The 19,382-nt window shown below is 31.6% G+C and overlaps 1 protein-coding gene and 1 long non-coding RNA gene across 3 annotated transcripts in view; one reads left to right on the forward strand and one right to left on the reverse strand.

The window, feature by feature from the left end:
* LOC139486834 (telomeric repeat-binding factor 2-interacting protein 1-like) overlaps positions 1-13,026 on the forward strand; it is a 47,327-nt gene extending 34,301 nt beyond the window's left edge. The window contains exons 7-12 of one of the 2 annotated variants that reach the window (XM_071271840.1): positions 377-792; positions 5,769-5,793; positions 6,018-6,083; positions 9,532-9,581; positions 10,389-10,524; positions 12,311-12,583. In XM_071271840.1, the coding sequence (XP_071127941.1) occupies positions 377-792; positions 5,769-5,793; positions 6,018-6,083; positions 9,532-9,581; positions 10,389-10,524; positions 12,311-12,435 (818 nt within the window). In that variant the 3' untranslated portion in view covers positions 12,436-12,583. Of the gene's footprint in view, positions 1-376; positions 793-5,768; positions 5,794-6,017; positions 6,084-9,531; positions 9,582-10,388; positions 10,525-12,310 lie in introns of both variants that reach the window. The other variant, XM_071271841.1, reaches the window with a different exon arrangement.
* A 4,033-nt stretch (positions 13,027-17,059) lies between these two features.
* Positions 17,060-18,903, reverse strand: LOC139486835 (uncharacterized). The gene is made up of 4 exons (XR_011655642.1): positions 18,758-18,903; positions 18,294-18,520; positions 17,969-18,080; positions 17,060-17,749 (listed from the first exon to the last, which is right to left on the reverse strand). It is a non-coding gene; the product is annotated as an uncharacterized lncRNA (long non-coding RNA).
* Between the last annotated feature and the right edge of the window lie 479 nt (positions 18,904-19,382).

A 19,382-nucleotide genomic window follows, 5' to 3' on the forward strand; every position in this document is an offset into this window, starting at 1 on the left:
TCAACAATTTAATTACAATCTAAATTCAGACCTGTGTAAAGTATGAATATTGTGTCCATTTTGGATGATACATATATATATATAGACCCTCAAATCTGCACATATAGTCATTTTAGGCATATAAACAATGATGAAATGTATAAATATGTGTTTTAAAGTTTGTACACATGCACAATTACCACTGAGACTGCACTGTTTTTGAAAAAAGTTGTTCTTTTTGGGGATAATTTTAGACCATTTTTTTTCAAATTTGGATTCTACTCCAGGGGCAGGGGGAAAAAGCCTTTATTCTCCTGTAATTTAAGGCAAACAATATCACTGATGTCAACAAGTATCAAATTGTTTTTAAATTCATGAATTGTATTTTTTTATTCAGATAACACATTAACATTAGAGCAGACTATAAAAATAAAGGAAAACATAACAAATAGGAAATCCAAAATAAAACCAACAAGTGATTTATCTGAAGAGATTGATTCCTTCATCTCAGAAGATGATTTTGATCAACAATTAAAAAGTATCAGCAAAGGCAATGTAAATTCAACACCAAACAAAGAGCTACAGGTGAATTTATCAAAGTCAGTTGTTACATCAGACAATCAACAAGTAGCTACACCAGATTGTAATCTAAACAACACCAATGAGGCTGGGTCAGATGAATGTTCTGATGAGGAATTAGATGCTAGTTTAATTAGATATCAAAATAATGAAGAGGAAAGTACGTCAACAAATAAGAATAGAAAGTCAAGAAAAAGATTACGAAAGAAAACTGATGACACACCAAATAAAAAGGTATGGCATTAACTCACAAAGATGTTCATAGTGTACATTAATTGTCATGGTGTTTGATTATCCTTCTATTTTGTGTATTCATGATTTAACTTGTTATAAGGACAATTATTACTTAAACAGATAATCATTTACAATTTGGCAAGAAACTTTGGTGAATTATTTATATCTTTTGATTTGAGCTCCCTTTTGATTTTCATAATTTTAGATTTTTGCTTTTCCAAGTAATGGGGTTTTATTCAGAAAAAAAGGGTGATTTTTCAGTTTTCAGACAATAACTCAAAAATGCTTTCAGCAGTTTTCATACAACTTTGGTAAATTGCTTATATTATCTATTGACATAAGCTCCCTTTCAATTTTTATATTATTATGAAACTTGGGTGACTGGTGTATCTATAATACTAAAATTACGAGGTCCAATTTGTCAGCCGTCATCACGTAAAAACGACGAATCACAGAATTCAACTTTATATATAACTAATATAGTACAAAGGTGTAGATTAAAAATTACACCACTCCAGGCCCTTTTGTTTTCCACGTAATTAATATTGCCAATAATTAAGAAGTTCCGGGTCGAGTCCGCTACCGATACCAATAGTATATTCACCTGTTACCTATTACCTTATCTGTACGTTCCGCATCTGACAGGCGCACCACCAAACGTTGTATTCAGGACTAATATGCTATATAAACGGGTTGTAATCACAGGGTTGACACTACTAAATTGTCAAATTGTTGCCTATTGTAGTATTTTAATCCGTAAGACTTTCTAAGATAACAATACGAATACTAAAAATCTGGACTAAAAAAAGTTTCAATTTGTTAGCGGGCATGACGTAGAACAGCGAATCAAAGAATTCAACTTTATTTATAACTAATATAGGACAATGCTGTTGATTAAAAAATACTCCATTTCAGGACTTTTTGTTTTCCAAATATTTAATATTACCAATAATTGATAAGTTCCAGTTCGACGGGTTCAAACAGAAAGATTTGAAAGCAGAGAAAATTGTGTATCTTATAATCGGCATGACTTTATCAGATGACAGTACTAATACTAAGATAAGGCTTTAGCATAATTATATACTATAAATCAGTCACGGACCCGCAATATCACGGGTGTGTTCTAGTATCTATAAAGAAAACCTCCCTTTAGTTATTTCCCAATTTCAGATATTACTTAAAGTTATTGAACTTTTTTCTTTGAAAAAGGGAGAGGCGTATCGTGCGCTCATGGTGCAGCTGTTTATTGCCTAATATCTTAAAAACTTACTAAAAGATTTATAAATACTGAAGATGAAGATGAGCAACAACTGCTTTCAAAGCCTCTATATTTTTTCATTGATTTTTGTCAAATTATTGTTTCCAATTGTGTAACAGCATTTGTACAGTTATTGAAGACTTAGAATTATTTTACAAATTCTTAAACCATCTATATTTTACAGGCATTTTCTAAATTTAGGCATTTTGTAAAATGACTGCATTTTCAGGCAATTGATAAAATGCCTAACCTTGACAGGCATTATACAAAATGACCAAAAATACCTAGTCATTTTGTAAAATGACTGAAATTTTGAAACAAAATTCAACAAATTGCCTGTTCAGTTTCAGGCAATTTGTGGAAGTATGTTATTAGGCCATAGTTTTTTTATTTTTAGTTTTACGAACCCTCCTACCCTAATTTTTGCCAAATAGGAAAAAAAATAAAATTAAAAATGTTGATTTTTATTTTTTTTCTCCTCCGACCCAGTGTTTTTCATACAAAAAAAAATAAATTTTAGTTCATAACTTCATGAAAGAATCTAAATTTATGCTCTTGGTGATTGAGTAAGTTGTTGCACATTGATTTTCAATTCAAACCTTGTCAAGAAAAAAAAAATAGTTGTTACACTAGTAGAAAATCTGGTGAAATAAAAAAAATAAAATTTGATATTGACGGTTGGTATTAAAAAAAAAATCAGCAGCAGCAGTTTTTTTATTTTTTTTTTGCGTCCTCCTACCCATTGATTTTGTCAAAAAATTTTGTAAAACTAAAAATATAATAACTATGGCCTTATTGACAAAAACGGACATAAATACAATATCTTGCAAAGGAAATATCTAATGGTTCGGTAGAATCAATTTATTTTCCAAAAAACAGCTGGGAAAGTTTGTGTATGTCATATGATGTGTATTTTTTAGTTAAACTACATAATTTAAAGTACATACTCACTCTGTATTTCAGATACCAGTAGTAAATTTGTGATTTCTTTGTGAAAATGGCATAAAGGACAAATTGTTCTGTCAATAGAACAAAATTTTCAATAGAAGTTTTAGAAATTCTGGATTCAAAAAAGTAAATTAATGAATTTGCCGCTTGCAATTGAAATGAAGGTATTTTGGATAGGCACAGTAAATTCCACCTGCAGAACAGACATAAATAAAAAAAAACGTGGAGAAAGTTTTGCATTTTACTAACATATGATAATATTTAATATTCCAATTCAGAAATAATGTTTTAATTTATTCACCTACATCGAAAAAAATCCCCCTCTACAATATGGGTTTTGCCATACAAGGCTGTGTTTTGATGTGATGCATAATATGGTTGATAGTGTCATCTGATACATTTTTCAATCAAGATAGCCTATTGCAAATTGTTGCTAGATTTAAATTTAATTTTGCAAAAGATAACAATATTTAAAAAAAAATATTTACATAGACTATAAAGGGCAATAACTATATAAGGGGTCAATTGACAATTGCTTATTGCGAAACACAATGCTGTCTTACGTTAAGTGTTTTTTCGGTAAAGATAATGGAAGAGCCAATGTATGATCATTCCAGTTTCTTCAAATATGGTTGAAGTTCTAAAACCAGATTTTACGCAAAAAAATTATGTATTTACAAAAGTTTAGAACAAATATTGTGTAACAATTCTGTCATCCAAGCATTTTGAGAAATGATAAATAATAGTCCATTTTTTTGGAATAATTCATTAAAATTTATTCTTGATTATTTATTCTTATTTTTGTCGAGCCTGCAACTTTTGTTGCAGAAAGCTCAACATAGGGATAGTGATCCGGCGGGGACGGCGGATCCGGCGACGGTGTTAGCTCACTTCTTAAAAGCTTTATATTTCAGAAGGTGGAAGACCTGGATGATTCATACTTTGTATATAGATGCTTCATGTTATGAAGTTTCCGTCAGTCACATGTCCAATGTCCTTGACCTCATTTTCATGGTTCAGTGACCACTTGAAAAAAAAGTTCAAATTTTTTGTAATGTTGAATTCTCTCTTATTATAAGTAATAGGATAACTATATTTGGTATGTGCGTACCTTGCAAGGTCCTCATGTCTGTCAGACAGTTTTCACTTGACCTCGACCTCATTTCATGGATCAGTGATCAAGGTGAAGTTTTTGTGGTCAAGTCCATATCTCAGATACTATAAGCAATAGGGCTAGTATATTCGGTGTATGGAAGGACTGTAAGGTGTACATGTCCAACTGGCAGGTGTCATCTGACCTTGACCTCATTTTCATGGTTCAGTGGTTATAGTTGAATTTTTGTGTTTTGGTCTGTTTTTCTCATACTATATGCAATAGGTCTACTATATTTGTTGTATGGAATGATGGTAAGGTGTTCATATCTAGCGGGCAGATGTCATCTGACCTTGACCTCATTTTCATGGTTCAGTGGTCAAAGTTAAGTTTTTGAGTTTTGGTCTTTTTATCTAATACTGTATGCCATAGGTCAACTATATTTGGTGTACGGAAATATTTTATGATCTTTATGTCAGTCGTGCAGGACTTATTTGACGGTGACCTCATTTTCACGGTTCATTGCACAGTGTTAAGTTTTTGTGTTTGAGTCTATTTTTCTTAAACTATAAGTAATGGGTCAACTATATATGTTGTATAGAAGCATTGTTAGCTGTACATGTCTGCCTGGCATGGTTCATCTGACCTTGACCTCATTTTCAAGGTTCATTGGTCTTTGTTTAGTTATCTTGGTTAATGTTAAGTTTATGAGACAGTTGTAATAAAACTAAGCTTTATACTTAGGACTATCAACATAATATCAATGATTAGTATAGAAGGCGAGACATTTCAGCGTGTGCACTCTTGTTTAATTCAGTAATAATTATCATAAATCAAACTGTTCTGATGTTCAAAGCTTTCAATTGTTTTTATTTTTAATATTTCATTCTTTAATATAATTTCAGGCATTTTGTAAAATGCCTTTCAATTTTTCCATGCATTTTGTAAAATGCCTAGAAAAATTAGTCATTATGTATAATGACTGAATCTTGCAGGCATTTTAGAGAATGCCTAAAATTTTCAGGCATTTTACAAAATGCCTAAATTTAGAAAATGCCTGTAACATATATATACGCATTAAAAGACAAAAGAATCCAGTTAGAAGTGCTCTAAATTATTAAATCCAATCAACAACAAGTGTGAATCAGTCACATGTTGTGAACATTCAATGTGCTGTTAAATTCACTGGGAATTTTACATCAAACAGAAAAAAATTTGACAAGTCATGAGTCATTAATGTTATGTACATTTGTAAAATAGATTTTTTTGACAAAATTATAGAACAACAGGTTAAAATACAGCATCCTGTATTGAAATTATAGGACCACAGCTGTGTTCGAACAGTGCCTTGTGCCAACAGTGGTATATCCTCGGTTATGATCTAGGCATACTCAACTATAAAGTAAGGACATTGACAATTGATCATGATTAAATTTTGTCCCAGGGATCATAAACAGTAGTAAGGACACTGTTAATCTATCATGGGTTAAAGTTGATCCTTGGAAAATCAGTTATAGTCAGGACACAGATGTTGTTCAGTCTTGACCTAAAACTCTGTTTTCCAATAATCTCATACATGCAACATCTATCACCAATGTAAATCTGCCTAACAACAGAATCAATAAAAACACAAATCTAGTTCTGATTATAATGATAATTATGCATTTTGTTTTTCAGACAGAACAGACAAGGCAGTCTAATGGTAAGTCATAAATTGTTATTCATGTTATACATGAAAATTTTGAGTTATGTTGTAAGTTTTGGTAAAATAAAAAAATAAAACTTTTCTCAAAATGTACAATATTATTGAACTTATACATCTTTTTAAGATACTCCAAAGTTTGATATTAACAATATCTAATGAATATTAAAGAAACAGTATAAACTTTGTAATCATTGATAAGCTTGCAATATGTTTCTTTACAGAAAATAAAAAGAGTCGCACACGGTACATCCTTGATGATGAGGATAATACAGAAGACACATCTGATGGTAAGATTAGACATGCATTTGTGTAGGACCCATATATATATTGGTATATAAGTAGTTGTAAACCTTTGTTCCAGTAGTTTGACAGGTTCTTATGTAAGTTTTATCTGCTTTAGGGATTTTAAATCTACATCTCAAACCACAAAACAGATCTCAAGCAAATGTCATTCAGAATATGGAAAGGAGAATTTAGCCTGCCTTAGTCCAAATAGGGATAATCAGCTAAATCATTAAATATTTGGTCTATTTGGTACAAAAAATATAAAGAAGGCATAACCATTTTCTCCATGTTAGTCATTATTTTGTAGTTAAAATCTCATTATTTGAAAAACTTGGGCTTAAAATCCAGGATGAGCTATAACCATCATTTAGATTCCTAAAACTTTTAATAAACATTTCCTGTCAAACAACTTGACCAATCCAAATGAAGAAGTTTAAAAATGTGTAAGATGGTCTGTCTACCAACCAACATGGTTATCATTACTTAAAGTAGTAGGGGCAATAAGGCCATCATTTGATGAAATATTACTGCAAATTTAAAACAGTGTTCTCCCCAGAAATTTTGGATAGCATCACATTTTGCGTAAATAAAAATAACTGTATTTTTTTTAATTTCGTTTGTCGCGTCGTGTTGATGCTCTATTTCTTTAATATGTTTTAGTTTATATTGTTCAATTCATAACTGAGAATACAATTACACTATAACCACAAAAACAGTTGTTTCAGTTTATGTTTTCTTTATTCATTTATAGTTACAGAATTATTTTTTTCCTCTTGTGCCAAATAAAAATAAATAATTATGTGGTTTCAGTTACCCAACAATAAGTCAAATGAATGAATGGTTCATTATAGATCAACCTGTATATATAGAAAACTAAATATCTAGTACACAAAATTAATTATTTTTTTTATAGTATATCAAGTACAGATAAAGCAGCAAAAGTAGCAAAAAAAAATCAATTTAAAAACTTTTTTTTATCATGTTTATGAAATTCATTGTTTCATGGCACTTAATGAATTAGTTCCAGTTGTTTCTTATTTTTACATTAAAATGATATGTATTTTTAACAAAGTTATCTAACAAATAGTCTGTTAAGAGTAGTTTTTTCTCTTGGTATATTTTTTCTGTCTACTGTCCCCATCTGTTGTCATTATCGTGAAAATGCGGATTTTTGTCATATCTGGTCCGGTTCTGATCCGTAGTTTACACAAAATTGTGCAATGGCGGCCGTAGAAAAATTTACGAAAATGAGTCCGAGAATAAACATTGTTTGACAAGAGATTGTGAATGAATAAGACGCTTTTAATGCATTAAATGGATTAAACATAAACTTATGCCAATTATGATAACTTTTTAAAGAAGTATTAAACTTATTTTAGCTCTAAACCAAAATTCTCGCTCTCGTATATAATTACCGGAAGAGAAAGAAAGTAATTTTTGGAGAGTTGCACAAATAAACGACCTTTTTAAAAAAAATTAAAATCGTTTCAATCTTTGAAGTTTCGTAATACCAAACGCAGATTTCGAATTGTTTTGTGATTGCATTTTTGCATGTCGAAATTGGTTATTGCAGACACGTGGTATTAGTCGTGTCGCAAGTGTCAGCTTGGGATATTCGCATCCAAACAGTTATCACCCTGAGGGCAATTAACACCTAGCTATTTAATCTCTTAATTGCCTTTAGTGTCCGACTTAAAAGGATTACAATTAAAGGTGATATAATTTTTATGATCATAATCGATAATAGATGAAAGTTCAAAATTGAGGACAAGAAAAATAGCATCTTCAAAATAATTATAGCGTCGCGGGAATAATTATAGCGTCGCGGGAATTATTATAGCATCACGGTGAAAAAATATAGCGTCACGGTACCGCGACGCTAAAACGGCCTGGGGAGAACACTGTTTAAAAGTTATCATATATATTCTTCAATTTGTCCAAACTAGACTAAGGTACAAGGTATTCAGAAAATACAAACAGATTTCAATTTGAACAAGTTACCATGGCAACAGACCATGATAAAAGCTGCATATTTTGTAAAAATTTTGAATTTTTCTTGTTCTTCATCAAATTTAAATGAATTTTAGAGTGGAGAAGTATTTGCGCATCCAAGAAACAATTTATGTTTGGTCAGATTACGTCACTATTTATAACAAAGCTTCTCTTAAATTATGCTTTGTTTCTTTGCTGTGCATGATGCACAATGGAATAAAGGCAGACAACTGCATTAAGGCCTACATAAATATATTTTTAGTTTCCACAATCCCGACCCTGCCAAGCATGGTGTGGATAGGTAGGTAGGGAAACAAAAAATTGAACAATATCGGAAGATGCGTCAAGCCTGAAAATTGGAAATGAAAAAAATAATTTTCGACTAAGTTTTGACAATAAAATTTCATGAGTAGCACCGTTTTTGCAGGGTCAGTCGGGTTTGGGGAAACAAATAATATTTTATTTTAGGCCTAATTCTGTATTTTTCATTGTTTTTGTGAAAACAATACTTATTATGATATAATTGTGAGGTCATCAGATAAAAAAAAAATTTCATTTATATTTCTTTACCCTATTCATTTTCACATTATGTGCATATTTGAAATACTTTTTCTTGGGCCATAACCTGGCTTAACTCCTTTGTTGATTTTTGTGGTAAAATGCAAGTATTGTCTAAATCTGTAAAACTAGAAGTGCCAAAGTCAGTTGTTATTGCTTTCTATTTTGACAAAAATGTCAGATTTCTCCTTCTAGAAGTAATTGCTCTTAAAAGAGAACTTTAATTAATGTTTTGCCTTTTTATGACATTTTGAAAAGGGAAAAAGATAAAGGGAAACAACTGAAATAGTAAAATTTTCAAGAAAACAATTTCTACCATATAAAAATAAGAAGATGTGGTATAATTGCCAATGAGACAACTCTCCACCAGAGACTAAATGACTGAAGTTTACAGCTATACACTGGTTTCCAGTGAGCAAAATCCATACCACATAGCGATAAAAAGCCCCTGAAATGACAAATGTAAAGAATGACAACACAGCAAAATGTTGATCCATTTATTGCCATTCAATGAAGATTTTTATTTAAATTTTTTTCAAGAACTATATCAGATTTTTAATTTTTTTTTTATACCTGTATACCAGTGACATTTTTACCCCTTTTTGTGGTTTTTAGTCATAATCTTGATGACTGTAAAGGACTTTATGATTAACAAAATAATTCTTCATACAAGATCAACTAGAATGTTTAAATGACTGAAATTATCTGTCAACTCCTTTATATCTGATTGAAAGCCCATCAGCAACATTTTTAACCTACCACTACTTTTTTTGTTTTTCTTGGAAGACAAAGGTGACAAAACAAAACTGTTAACACCCCACATCTCCTTATCTTTATAGCAAAGAGTAGGATAAGCTGTCAATTTTACAAACAGGAACTTTAATATTGCTTTATTTACAGATGAGGTAAAGATAAATGAAGTTACAGATGATATACAGAACAAATTAAAAGTGAGTAAAATATTTCAGTCTTTATATCATAATTTATGATTTATAGTTTTTATAATGAGATATATTACAACATTTCAATCCTGGTATCTATGATGAGTTTATTATAGGATTTCACTTAGTGAACCTAACCTGACAAAAAGCATCTGATGTAGTCAGGTCACATTTTCAAAATTGTCTCTAAAGCTACCGGGCCAATAGCTCAATATTTGGTGTTTTTGCACATTTATGAAACATTAACAAAGCATGTCAACATAGTTGAAATCATAGGTTGACTCCCTGTATAACAGTTATTTTCCCTCAATGATGATTTGGACAAGATCAATATTTATAAACACAGTTGGGAGTCTGCTTTCCAGTCCTGTCCACAACCTTTTGTAAACATTTGTTTTTATCCTCCAACCATACATTTGCCATTTGTGGATATTTGATTTCGTGATTATGCCAAAGTCTGCATACATTTCTATAATATATTTTTAATTTGTTGGACATTGAAATTCACGAAATCCATGAAAATTGGTATTCAACAAATAATAATGAAGCTACAGTAAGTCCTGGAAGTGATCTTTATATTTATCTATGATAAGGAAGCATTATAATTTGACAACTTAATCATGGTTCATTGGATAACCTTTTGTTTTAAATTTATGACATCAACATCTTGATTTTATTTATTTAGCAAAATTTCAATTAATCATATGTATTTGATATTTCTAATGGAATTCAAATTTTCTGAAGGCAAAAGGACCAGTTCAGATATGCAGCAGTTTGTATGAAATGATTATCTTTTTAATTATTTATTCCTTACAGATATTTGGCAAGACATATGGCTTGTTACAAGAAGAAGTATTATATCTGCTCCAAAAGCATGATGGATGTGTACAAGAAACCATTCGATTTATAGAAAGAGGAAAAAGTATGAACACTTGTGGATTCATTTATTTTTGTGGGTACCAATTTTCATGGATTGAGAAACATTTGTATCATTGAAGATATTTGATTTGCTAGGTTGAGCTAGAGATGGCACAAAAGTGTATAAATATTGTAGGACATTTGAATTAATAGTTGCCCTTTACCCCCGAAATCTTATAAATCAGTATCCCATGATTCATAGTGAATCCGCTGAAGTTTTATGGACAGCATTTGTACTGTAAAAGATTATCTTGATTTTATTAAGTGGTGAATCAAGTATAATGCACAAAAAAAGTCAGTACACAAAATGTTTTCATCGAAACTAACCTTAGTAATTTATAGATTATCGTTGATCATCTCAACGAGATTAGTTTTCTCACTTGAGCCGGTACGTCGAAAGTGAGAAAAACAATCCAGATGAGATGACCAATGATCATCTGTTTATTGCTATTTTACCTATGATGAAGATGTCAATTTCATGTCAATTTCATTAGCAACCCCACATACCTCCTTAGTTACTAGCGATAATTTTCCATTTCAAGCGAGTAGCATGATATGAAAAATTATCACAAAAAAGATCAAAAGAAAAATGTACAAAATAGCGATAATAACAATTAACTTTGAGGGGTTAATGAGTGAAATCTGCCAAAAAACAGGATTGTTGGCTGATCTGCATATAATTGTTTTTTATGCTGTACAGAAGATTCAGTGTAAATAATATTTTATTAAGAAATTGAATACATCTTCTACGATATAAATTCACATTGTGGCAAAGAGAAAAACAGAAACAACAAATAGTGCTTATATCAATCTGGCTACCTCAACTATTTAGTACAAACAAAAATAATTCATTGACCCATATAAATTCATTGATTGATTGATTGTTGGTTGCTTTACGCCGCATTAGCACAAAAAGGCTATATCGCGGCGAGAGCTACCTATAAATTCAATATCAATTTAAACAAGAATGTGTCCATAGTACACGGATCCTACTATCATAGGTGGGGCATAGAAATACTGAGGTTTTTTTTAGCTCTGATGATTCTCCCTGCTTTTAGATTTTAGAGGTCTAATGTATGATATGTATTTCAAAATTGATGCTTGTTCCTTCATTTTCATATTTTTAAGACACGAACGCATATTTATTTCTTGCTATGGCAAATTCATATTGGTGCACTTTTAAATATTTTTGCTCTATGGGACAAGCTCTGCCACCTGTATAAAATTAATCGTTCAATAATCTTATCTCTATAATTGTTCAGATCCCCACCAATTCTTATATTGCGATGCATATACTTTAACCATGCACACAAAGTTTCCTCCTATTTGAATCCCTTTTATCATAAAATATATAAAATCTGTTCAGACCCCCACCCACATACTAAATGTTATCTAAATTTGCTGTGCCAGAACCTTTCTAGTATTCCAATGATCATTAGTTCCTAAACTCTTTCCCCTTAGGTTATGCATTCTTTTTTTTAAGGGCATCCGGCTTCCTCCACCCAATAAAAATTGGTCGCCACTAAATAGTCTAATTGTGGTGCTAAAAGTGGCTTTAAAACACAAAAAATCAAAATCAAATCTTTTATTTTAAAAAATTCAGAGACAGCTTCCTGCCGAAATGTTCTAATTGGTTAAAATATTCATTACAAAGGAGATTTCCCTCCAATATATTTGATTTCCAGTTCATTGTTAGTTGAAAGAAAATTTCATTTATAAAATATTGTTGTTTTGACTTTCATTTTAAGCTTAAATTTGGCATTTACAACTATGCTGGATTTAGTGTATACAACCTTAATAACATGTTTTTTGAATTGCAGGTAAACTAACTTGGGAATTGGATGATGATATTCACATAGAAAATAACAGTAGTATGGACAAACTGACATCCAAATATGGAGAATCAAGAGTCAGATTAAGGGCAGCTTTTCTCGAGGGTCTTTAATGTTCCTGGTGAGGAGCAACAAGGAGACAGATTTTAATGAATTCAGAGGGTCTTTAATGTTCCTGTTATCTTATATTGAATCCAGAACCCTACCTATAGTATAATTTCTACACAGATTTTTAAATTTAAATTATTTTATAATCATTTTTAAGGTGGTACCTAACACTACAGGGAGATAACTCTGTAAAATCAGCTAAACGTTTTAATTACATTGTGTTGTTAAAGGAATATTAAGCTTCTCAATGATCAAAATTGGTGTTTGTCAAATTGCAATATAACCTGTGTAATTTTTCTGACAAAACAGTTGGTTCAAAATTTTTCAAATTTTTATATTTTTGTTAAAGTGTCAAAGTAAATACTTTGACAAAATTTTATGAAAATTAAACGAGCCAAATTAATTTTAGTGAAAGTGTTGGGTACCACCTTAAGATTATCTGGGGTTATGATTTTAGTGTTCATATTGAAATGAGCTAGAATTCCTTTATATGTTTTATGTTTTACTTCACTAATCAATATGAAAAAATGTAAAGGAATCGGGAGATGTTGCAATGTAAACAATGAATTAAAGTAGAAATAGATTTTTAAGTATGATTCTGTTCTAATATTTGTACTAAATAGGAGGGAAAAATCAATACACATACAAAGCCAAAAGTAAAAAGAGAAACAGACAAACTATTGTTAAAAAACTCTTGCAAAAGACTAAAGATTTAGAAAATTGAATTGCACAAATACCCATTGGTGAAAATTAAAATAAGAAAAAATACAGAACTCTGAGGAAAATTCCAGACGGAAAGTTCCTAATCAAATGGAAATATCAAAAGCTCTAACACATCAAACAAATGAATAACAACTGCCATATTCCTGTGTTGGTACAGACAATTTCTTGTGTAAAAAATGGTGGATTAAACCTGGTTTTCTAGCTGGCTATTAAAACATTTCATTTGTATGACATAACTAGTACAAATGTACTCAGGCATGCCAGGGTAAACACTTACACAGAATCTGTTGTAAACAAGACATAACTAGTACTCAGGCATGCCAGGGTAAACACTTACACAGAATCTGTTGTAAACAATATTATGATGATGTACTAAAAACTTTCATAGAAGAGGGGGTCATCATTACCATTGACTCATAGCCTCCTATTAAATAACCTTTATCGAGGAAATTGTGATTTGACAAACAAGCCCTTGAATAATACTATACTAGAACACACCCGCGAAATCGCGGGCATTCAGAGTGTAGTTTAAAGTATGTAAAGTGTTGTTGGAAGAATTTTGTAAAATATTGAATGACTGGAGAATTTCAGCAAAAGTATAGGTTATTGGGGACAGGAAAATGTTTTTTTTTTTATCCCTCCTCCTTTATTTTCAAAATTCTTAATTTTTGGTTTTCTATCAATTTCAATATGAACATACATTTAGTATGTTATGAACATTTAAGTAAGGAGCCTGTAATTCAGTGGTTGTCGTTTGTTTATGTGTTACATATTTGTTTTTCGTTCATTTTTTGTACATAAATAAGGCCGCTAGTTTTCTGGTTTGAATTGTTTTACATTGTCAGTTCAGGGCCTTTTAAAGCTGAGTATGCGGTATGGGCTTTGTTCGTTGTTGAAGGTCGTACGGTGAACTATAGATGTTAATTTCTGTGTCATATTGGTCTCTCGTGGAGAGTTGTCTCAACATGGCAATCATACCACATCTTCTTTTTTTTGTAATCAATGAATTTTGTAAAAGATTTAATCACTGGAGAATTTCAGAAAAGGTATCAAAAGTTCACATGAATATTTTTAGCGCTTATCTGTATATTATATATATTATGAACATTCATTACTATATAAATATAGTGTATTTACTTTAATTCTAAGTTTACTAATCGATCCATGGTGGTCATTGATATAGTATACAGACTCTCTATTTAATAAACTTTGTGACCGCCATGGAAAGTAAACTTGAAAATGATAGCAGATAGAATTCTGAATACACTTTATTATAGTAAACTTGAAAATGATAGCAGATAGAATTCTGAATACACTTTATTCTTTTTATATGTATGCAGAAAAAACGCAAACTGGAAGTCTAATCTGACATAAAATTTCGTCCAATGACGGGACAATATCCAGATCCCTTTTGTTTCATTTTTCTCCCAAAATAACTCAATCTGAATAATCATATCATACATGTGACAGGGTGGTCAAGCCACAACTGGAGATTTGGAAATTTTCAGCTGGAGTTTGGGTCTCAAAACTGGAGATTTTTTATGGACCCTTTTTTCGTCGTATGCAATGTTTTTTGTGTGTGTTGAAACTACATATCTTCCTTTTTAGCTCACCTGGCCCGAAGGGCCAAGTGAGCTTTTCCCATCACTTGGCGTCCGTCGTCCGTCTTCGTCGTCCATCGTCTGTCGTCCGTCATCGTTAACTTTTACAAAAATCTTCTCCTCTGAAACTACTGGGCCAAATTAAACCAAACTTGGCCACAATCATCATTGGGGTATCTAGTTTAAAAAATGTGTGGCGTGACCCGGTCAACCAACCAAGATGGCCGCCAACTCAAAAACCAAAGCATTTAGAGCAAATCTGACATGGGGTAAAATTGTTTATCAGGTCAAGATCTATCTGCCTTCAAATTTTCAGATGAATCCGACAGCCTGTTATTGGGTTGCTGCCCCTGAACTGGTAATTTTAGGTAATTTTTGCTGTTTTTGGCTATTATCTTGAATATTATTATAGATAGAGATAAACTGTAAACAGCAATAATGTTCAGAACAGTAAGATTTACAAATAAGTCAACATGACCAAAATGGTCAGTTGACCCCTTTAGGAGTTATTGACCTTTATAGTCAATTTTTAACCATTTTTCCTAAATCTTAGTAATCTTTTACAAAAATCTTCTCTTAAACTACTGGGCCAAATTAATCCAAACTTGGCCACAATCATCTTTGGGATATTTAGTTTAAAAAATGTGTGGCGTGACCGGGTCAACCAACCAAGATGGCCGCCATGGCTAAAAATAGAACATAGGGGTAAAATGCAGTTTTTGGCTTATAACTCAAAAACCAAAGCATTTAGAACAAATCTGACATGCGGTAAAAGTGTTTATCAGGTCAAGATCTATCTGTCCTGAAATTTTCAGATGAATCGGACAACCTGTTGTTGGGTTGCTGCCCCTGAATTGGTAATTTTAAGGAAATTTTGCTGTTTTTGGTTATTATCTTGAATATTATTATAGAAAGAGATAAACTGTAAACAGCAATAATGTTCAGCAAAGTAAGATTTACAAATAAGTCAGCATGACCAAAATGGTCAGTTGACCCCTGAAGGAGTTATTGCCCTTTGTAGTCAATTTTTAACAATTTTTTCGTGAATCTTAGTTATCTTTTACAAAAATCTTCTTCTCTGAAACTACTGGGCCAAATTAAACTAAACTTGGCCACAGTCATCATTGGGGGGTAAATTGTTTAAAAAATGTGTGGCGTGACCTGGCCAATCAACCAAAATGGCTGCCACGGCTAATAATAGAACATAGGGGTAAAATGCAGTTTTTTGGCTTATAACTCAAAAACCGAAGCATTAAGAGAAAATCTGACAGGGTTTAATTGTTTATCAGGTCAAGATCTATCTGCCCTGATGTTTTCACATGGATCGGATAACCCGTTGTTAGGTTACTGTCCTGAATTGGTAATTTTAAGGAAATTTTGCCGTTTTTTGTTATTATCTTGAATATTATTATAGATAGAGATAAACTGTATACAGCAATAACGTTCAGCAAAATAAGATCTACAAATAAGTTTCATGACCAAAATAGTCAATTGACCCCTTAAGGAGTTATTGCCCTTTATAGTCATGATAGTTAATTTTTAACATTTTTCATAAATTTTTGTTAAGTTTTAGAAAATATTTTCCACTGTAATTACTGGGCCAAGTTCATTATAGATAGAGATAATTGTTGCAACAAGAATGTTCAGTAAAGTAAGATCTACAAACACATCACTATCACCAAAACACAATTATGTCATGAATTTATCCGTGTCCATTGTTTAATATGCACAAGACCAAGGTGAGCGACACAGGCTCTTTAGAGCCTCTAGTTTGATGAAAGAACAATGATTCTATCTATACCTTTAAACACCTGCATAGCCATTTTTACTTGATAATAATAGAAGATAAGTGGTTTTCAATTTTTTATTCATCTAATATAAACGAGTGAGTGGTGAAAAATAATGTTTATCCAATTCTTGAACTAATGCATGTATATATCATAAACTTAGTCCTCTGTGCACGATTTTATCATTATTTTCGCAAATATATCATATAATCGTCAATTTTTTTTCTCTCTGTTTGTTATGATTTTAAAATATGGCTGCTCATTAAATGCCGTGTTTTGAAGCCGAGTTTTACCGATTGTCACCTTATAGTAAACAAATCACAAAAAGCATGGGTATTGAGCACATGTTTAACATGTATAATCAGATATTTGTTTATTTCAATGACAGATCCATGCGTATTGCGGTCACCGGATTTTTAAGATTTTTAAGAGAAAAAAGTATATTTACATAAGTTGTATAATGAAATCTATCCATTTAGTTATAAAAAACATATGCATATTTTTTTTTAATTTGAGGTTTCTTATGACTTTAAGATATGTTATAACAAGTTACAATAACAGAACAATATAAAATTTCAAACAATAGTCACTATGTTGAATGTTTCTTATAATGTTTATACTAAAGCACTAAATTGAAAAATTATATTAAGCAACAGTTAAGGCAAACTTGTTTAAATGTCATAAGAGAACATGATTTAAATAAACATATAAAGCACAGTTTTTACATCAACAAGAGCACTAATCATTGTTCAAAATGAGTTCAAACACAATTTAAGAAAGAGACTGTTTGTATAAGGCACAAGCTGACTTTGCTGCTTTGACTAGTTCAGGTTCTGGTTTATACTGGTGACAGTCTGTTGGGTTGTTGATCTTAACACTAAGTAGACTGTGGATGGTCTTATCAGCTAGGTTGTCTCTGGGGTCAGCCTGGATCTTCTTTAGCATGGAAAAAGTTCTTTCTGTGTCAGCATTGGAGTGTGGCAGGGCTAGTACAACTTTGATGAGTGCAAACAGGTGCTGAAACTGTAGTTTACCACTTGGTAGCTTCAGGTTGCCAATAGAGGTCCAGAACTGGTTGAGTGAAGGAGTGTCTGGATCAAATGCTGGTAAGTCACACAGAGGAGTAAGAATATACTCAGCAGCTTCATCTTCTAGTTGACTGGCCTCTTGTTGGTTATAGTTGAGGAACCTATCAGACAAGCTGACAACTGAAAAAAAAATAATAAGTACCAAGTTTAAACAGTTCAATGATCAATCATAATTCAAACATTAAATGCTGTGCTATGTAATATTATATCTTCTCTATAAGCCATAGGCAGTTCAGTATCATTGACATATTCCCCACACCTGATCAATCTTATGTTTGTAACAAACACTAAATTTTATCTTGTGACAGTTTTGACTTACTAGACTAACAAAAAACTCACCTTCATCTGGAGATAACTTGTCTTTGCTGAGTGGATTCAGAAAACTGATGCCTCTGATAACTTTGTCTTGGAATGGGTTTCAGTCATAGTGCAATAGAACTCCCTGACTGTACTGAAATAGAAATTAAACATTTATTAAAATGTACAAAACTTGATATACACTTAAGCAAGTATACTCTGTGTGAATTGAAATGGAAACTAATCAGTAATGAACAATTAATTCTGATGGGATTATTTTCTCTTGTATTGCATGTATTCTCTGTGGACTATCTCATGAACATATACCCTAGATTATTTTTTCCTTGTTAACACATAATAAACATACCTGAAAAAAGTTGCTGACTGTCTGTGGTGCTAGGTCATCATTGTCACTTAGGAACTCTCTAACTTTCATACCAACTGCAATTCTGGTGTTGTCGTGTTGGTTGTCTTTACACCTGAAGTCTACCTTTGTGATGTCTGACTGTACTGTGTAGTGACAAATTTACCCATCATCTTGCGAAGAAGTCTCACCATTTCTGTGTGTAAGTAACCAATCATGGACTCACCAGCCTACAAATTAAAATATTTATTAATATCAATTGACAAAAATGAAACATTCACAATTTGTACTGACTAAGAATTGTTTATATATATTGAAATATTGTATAGACATCTCTAAACTGTTGAATACTGTATTTTGACATATGCTTGTCTTTGGGTTGCTGTCTCATTGAATTATACCTCACATATTTTAATATAAATATTCAAATTATGCCTTAAAATTTACATATTATCAGAATAAAATACCTGAAACATCACGTTGAAGTCATTCAGGATAGGCATGACAAACTCAAGGAAGGCAAAGTACAGCCACATCTGGTCACTGGTGAAGTGCTGCATACATCTGTTGATACGACCTGGCTTCTCACATTCTGCATGTCTCTGAAAGTAACATATGACATATGAATGGATGACAAATGTGACTCTGAACTGTACCTATAGGACACAGAGGCGTGTTGATTAATTTATCGTGGAAAGAACAGAAGCGACACACAAAATGAGGTCTTCTCGTTTAATAGTATAGATATTACTATATATTTTGTTGTTGTTGGCTGGCAGTTAAAGACATTGGGAAAATTTGACCCTGTGTAAATGTCCCTGTTTATTGACAGGATTATTACTGTTCAAGTTTTTGATACATTTGAATGCATTACACAATTAATTGTCAAGTATACACAAAATTGATATGTAACTTGTTTTCATTCTAAAACTGAAATAACATCATATATAAAATAAGTTGTGTTGATCAACATTATACCAGAATGTGCAATGTAAAATCTCTGTTTTCAAATGTCTTATTTTTCGTGTGTTTTTTTTCTCTCCAATTTAACAAAAATTTACACAGTGAAAAACAAATTGTTCATTTTGTCAT

This window comes from Mytilus edulis, chromosome 8 (assembly GCF_963676685.1).
Source record: "Mytilus edulis chromosome 8, xbMytEdul2.2, whole genome shotgun sequence".
In the NCBI taxonomy this organism is placed as follows: domain Eukaryota; kingdom Metazoa; phylum Mollusca; class Bivalvia; order Mytilida; family Mytilidae; genus Mytilus; species Mytilus edulis.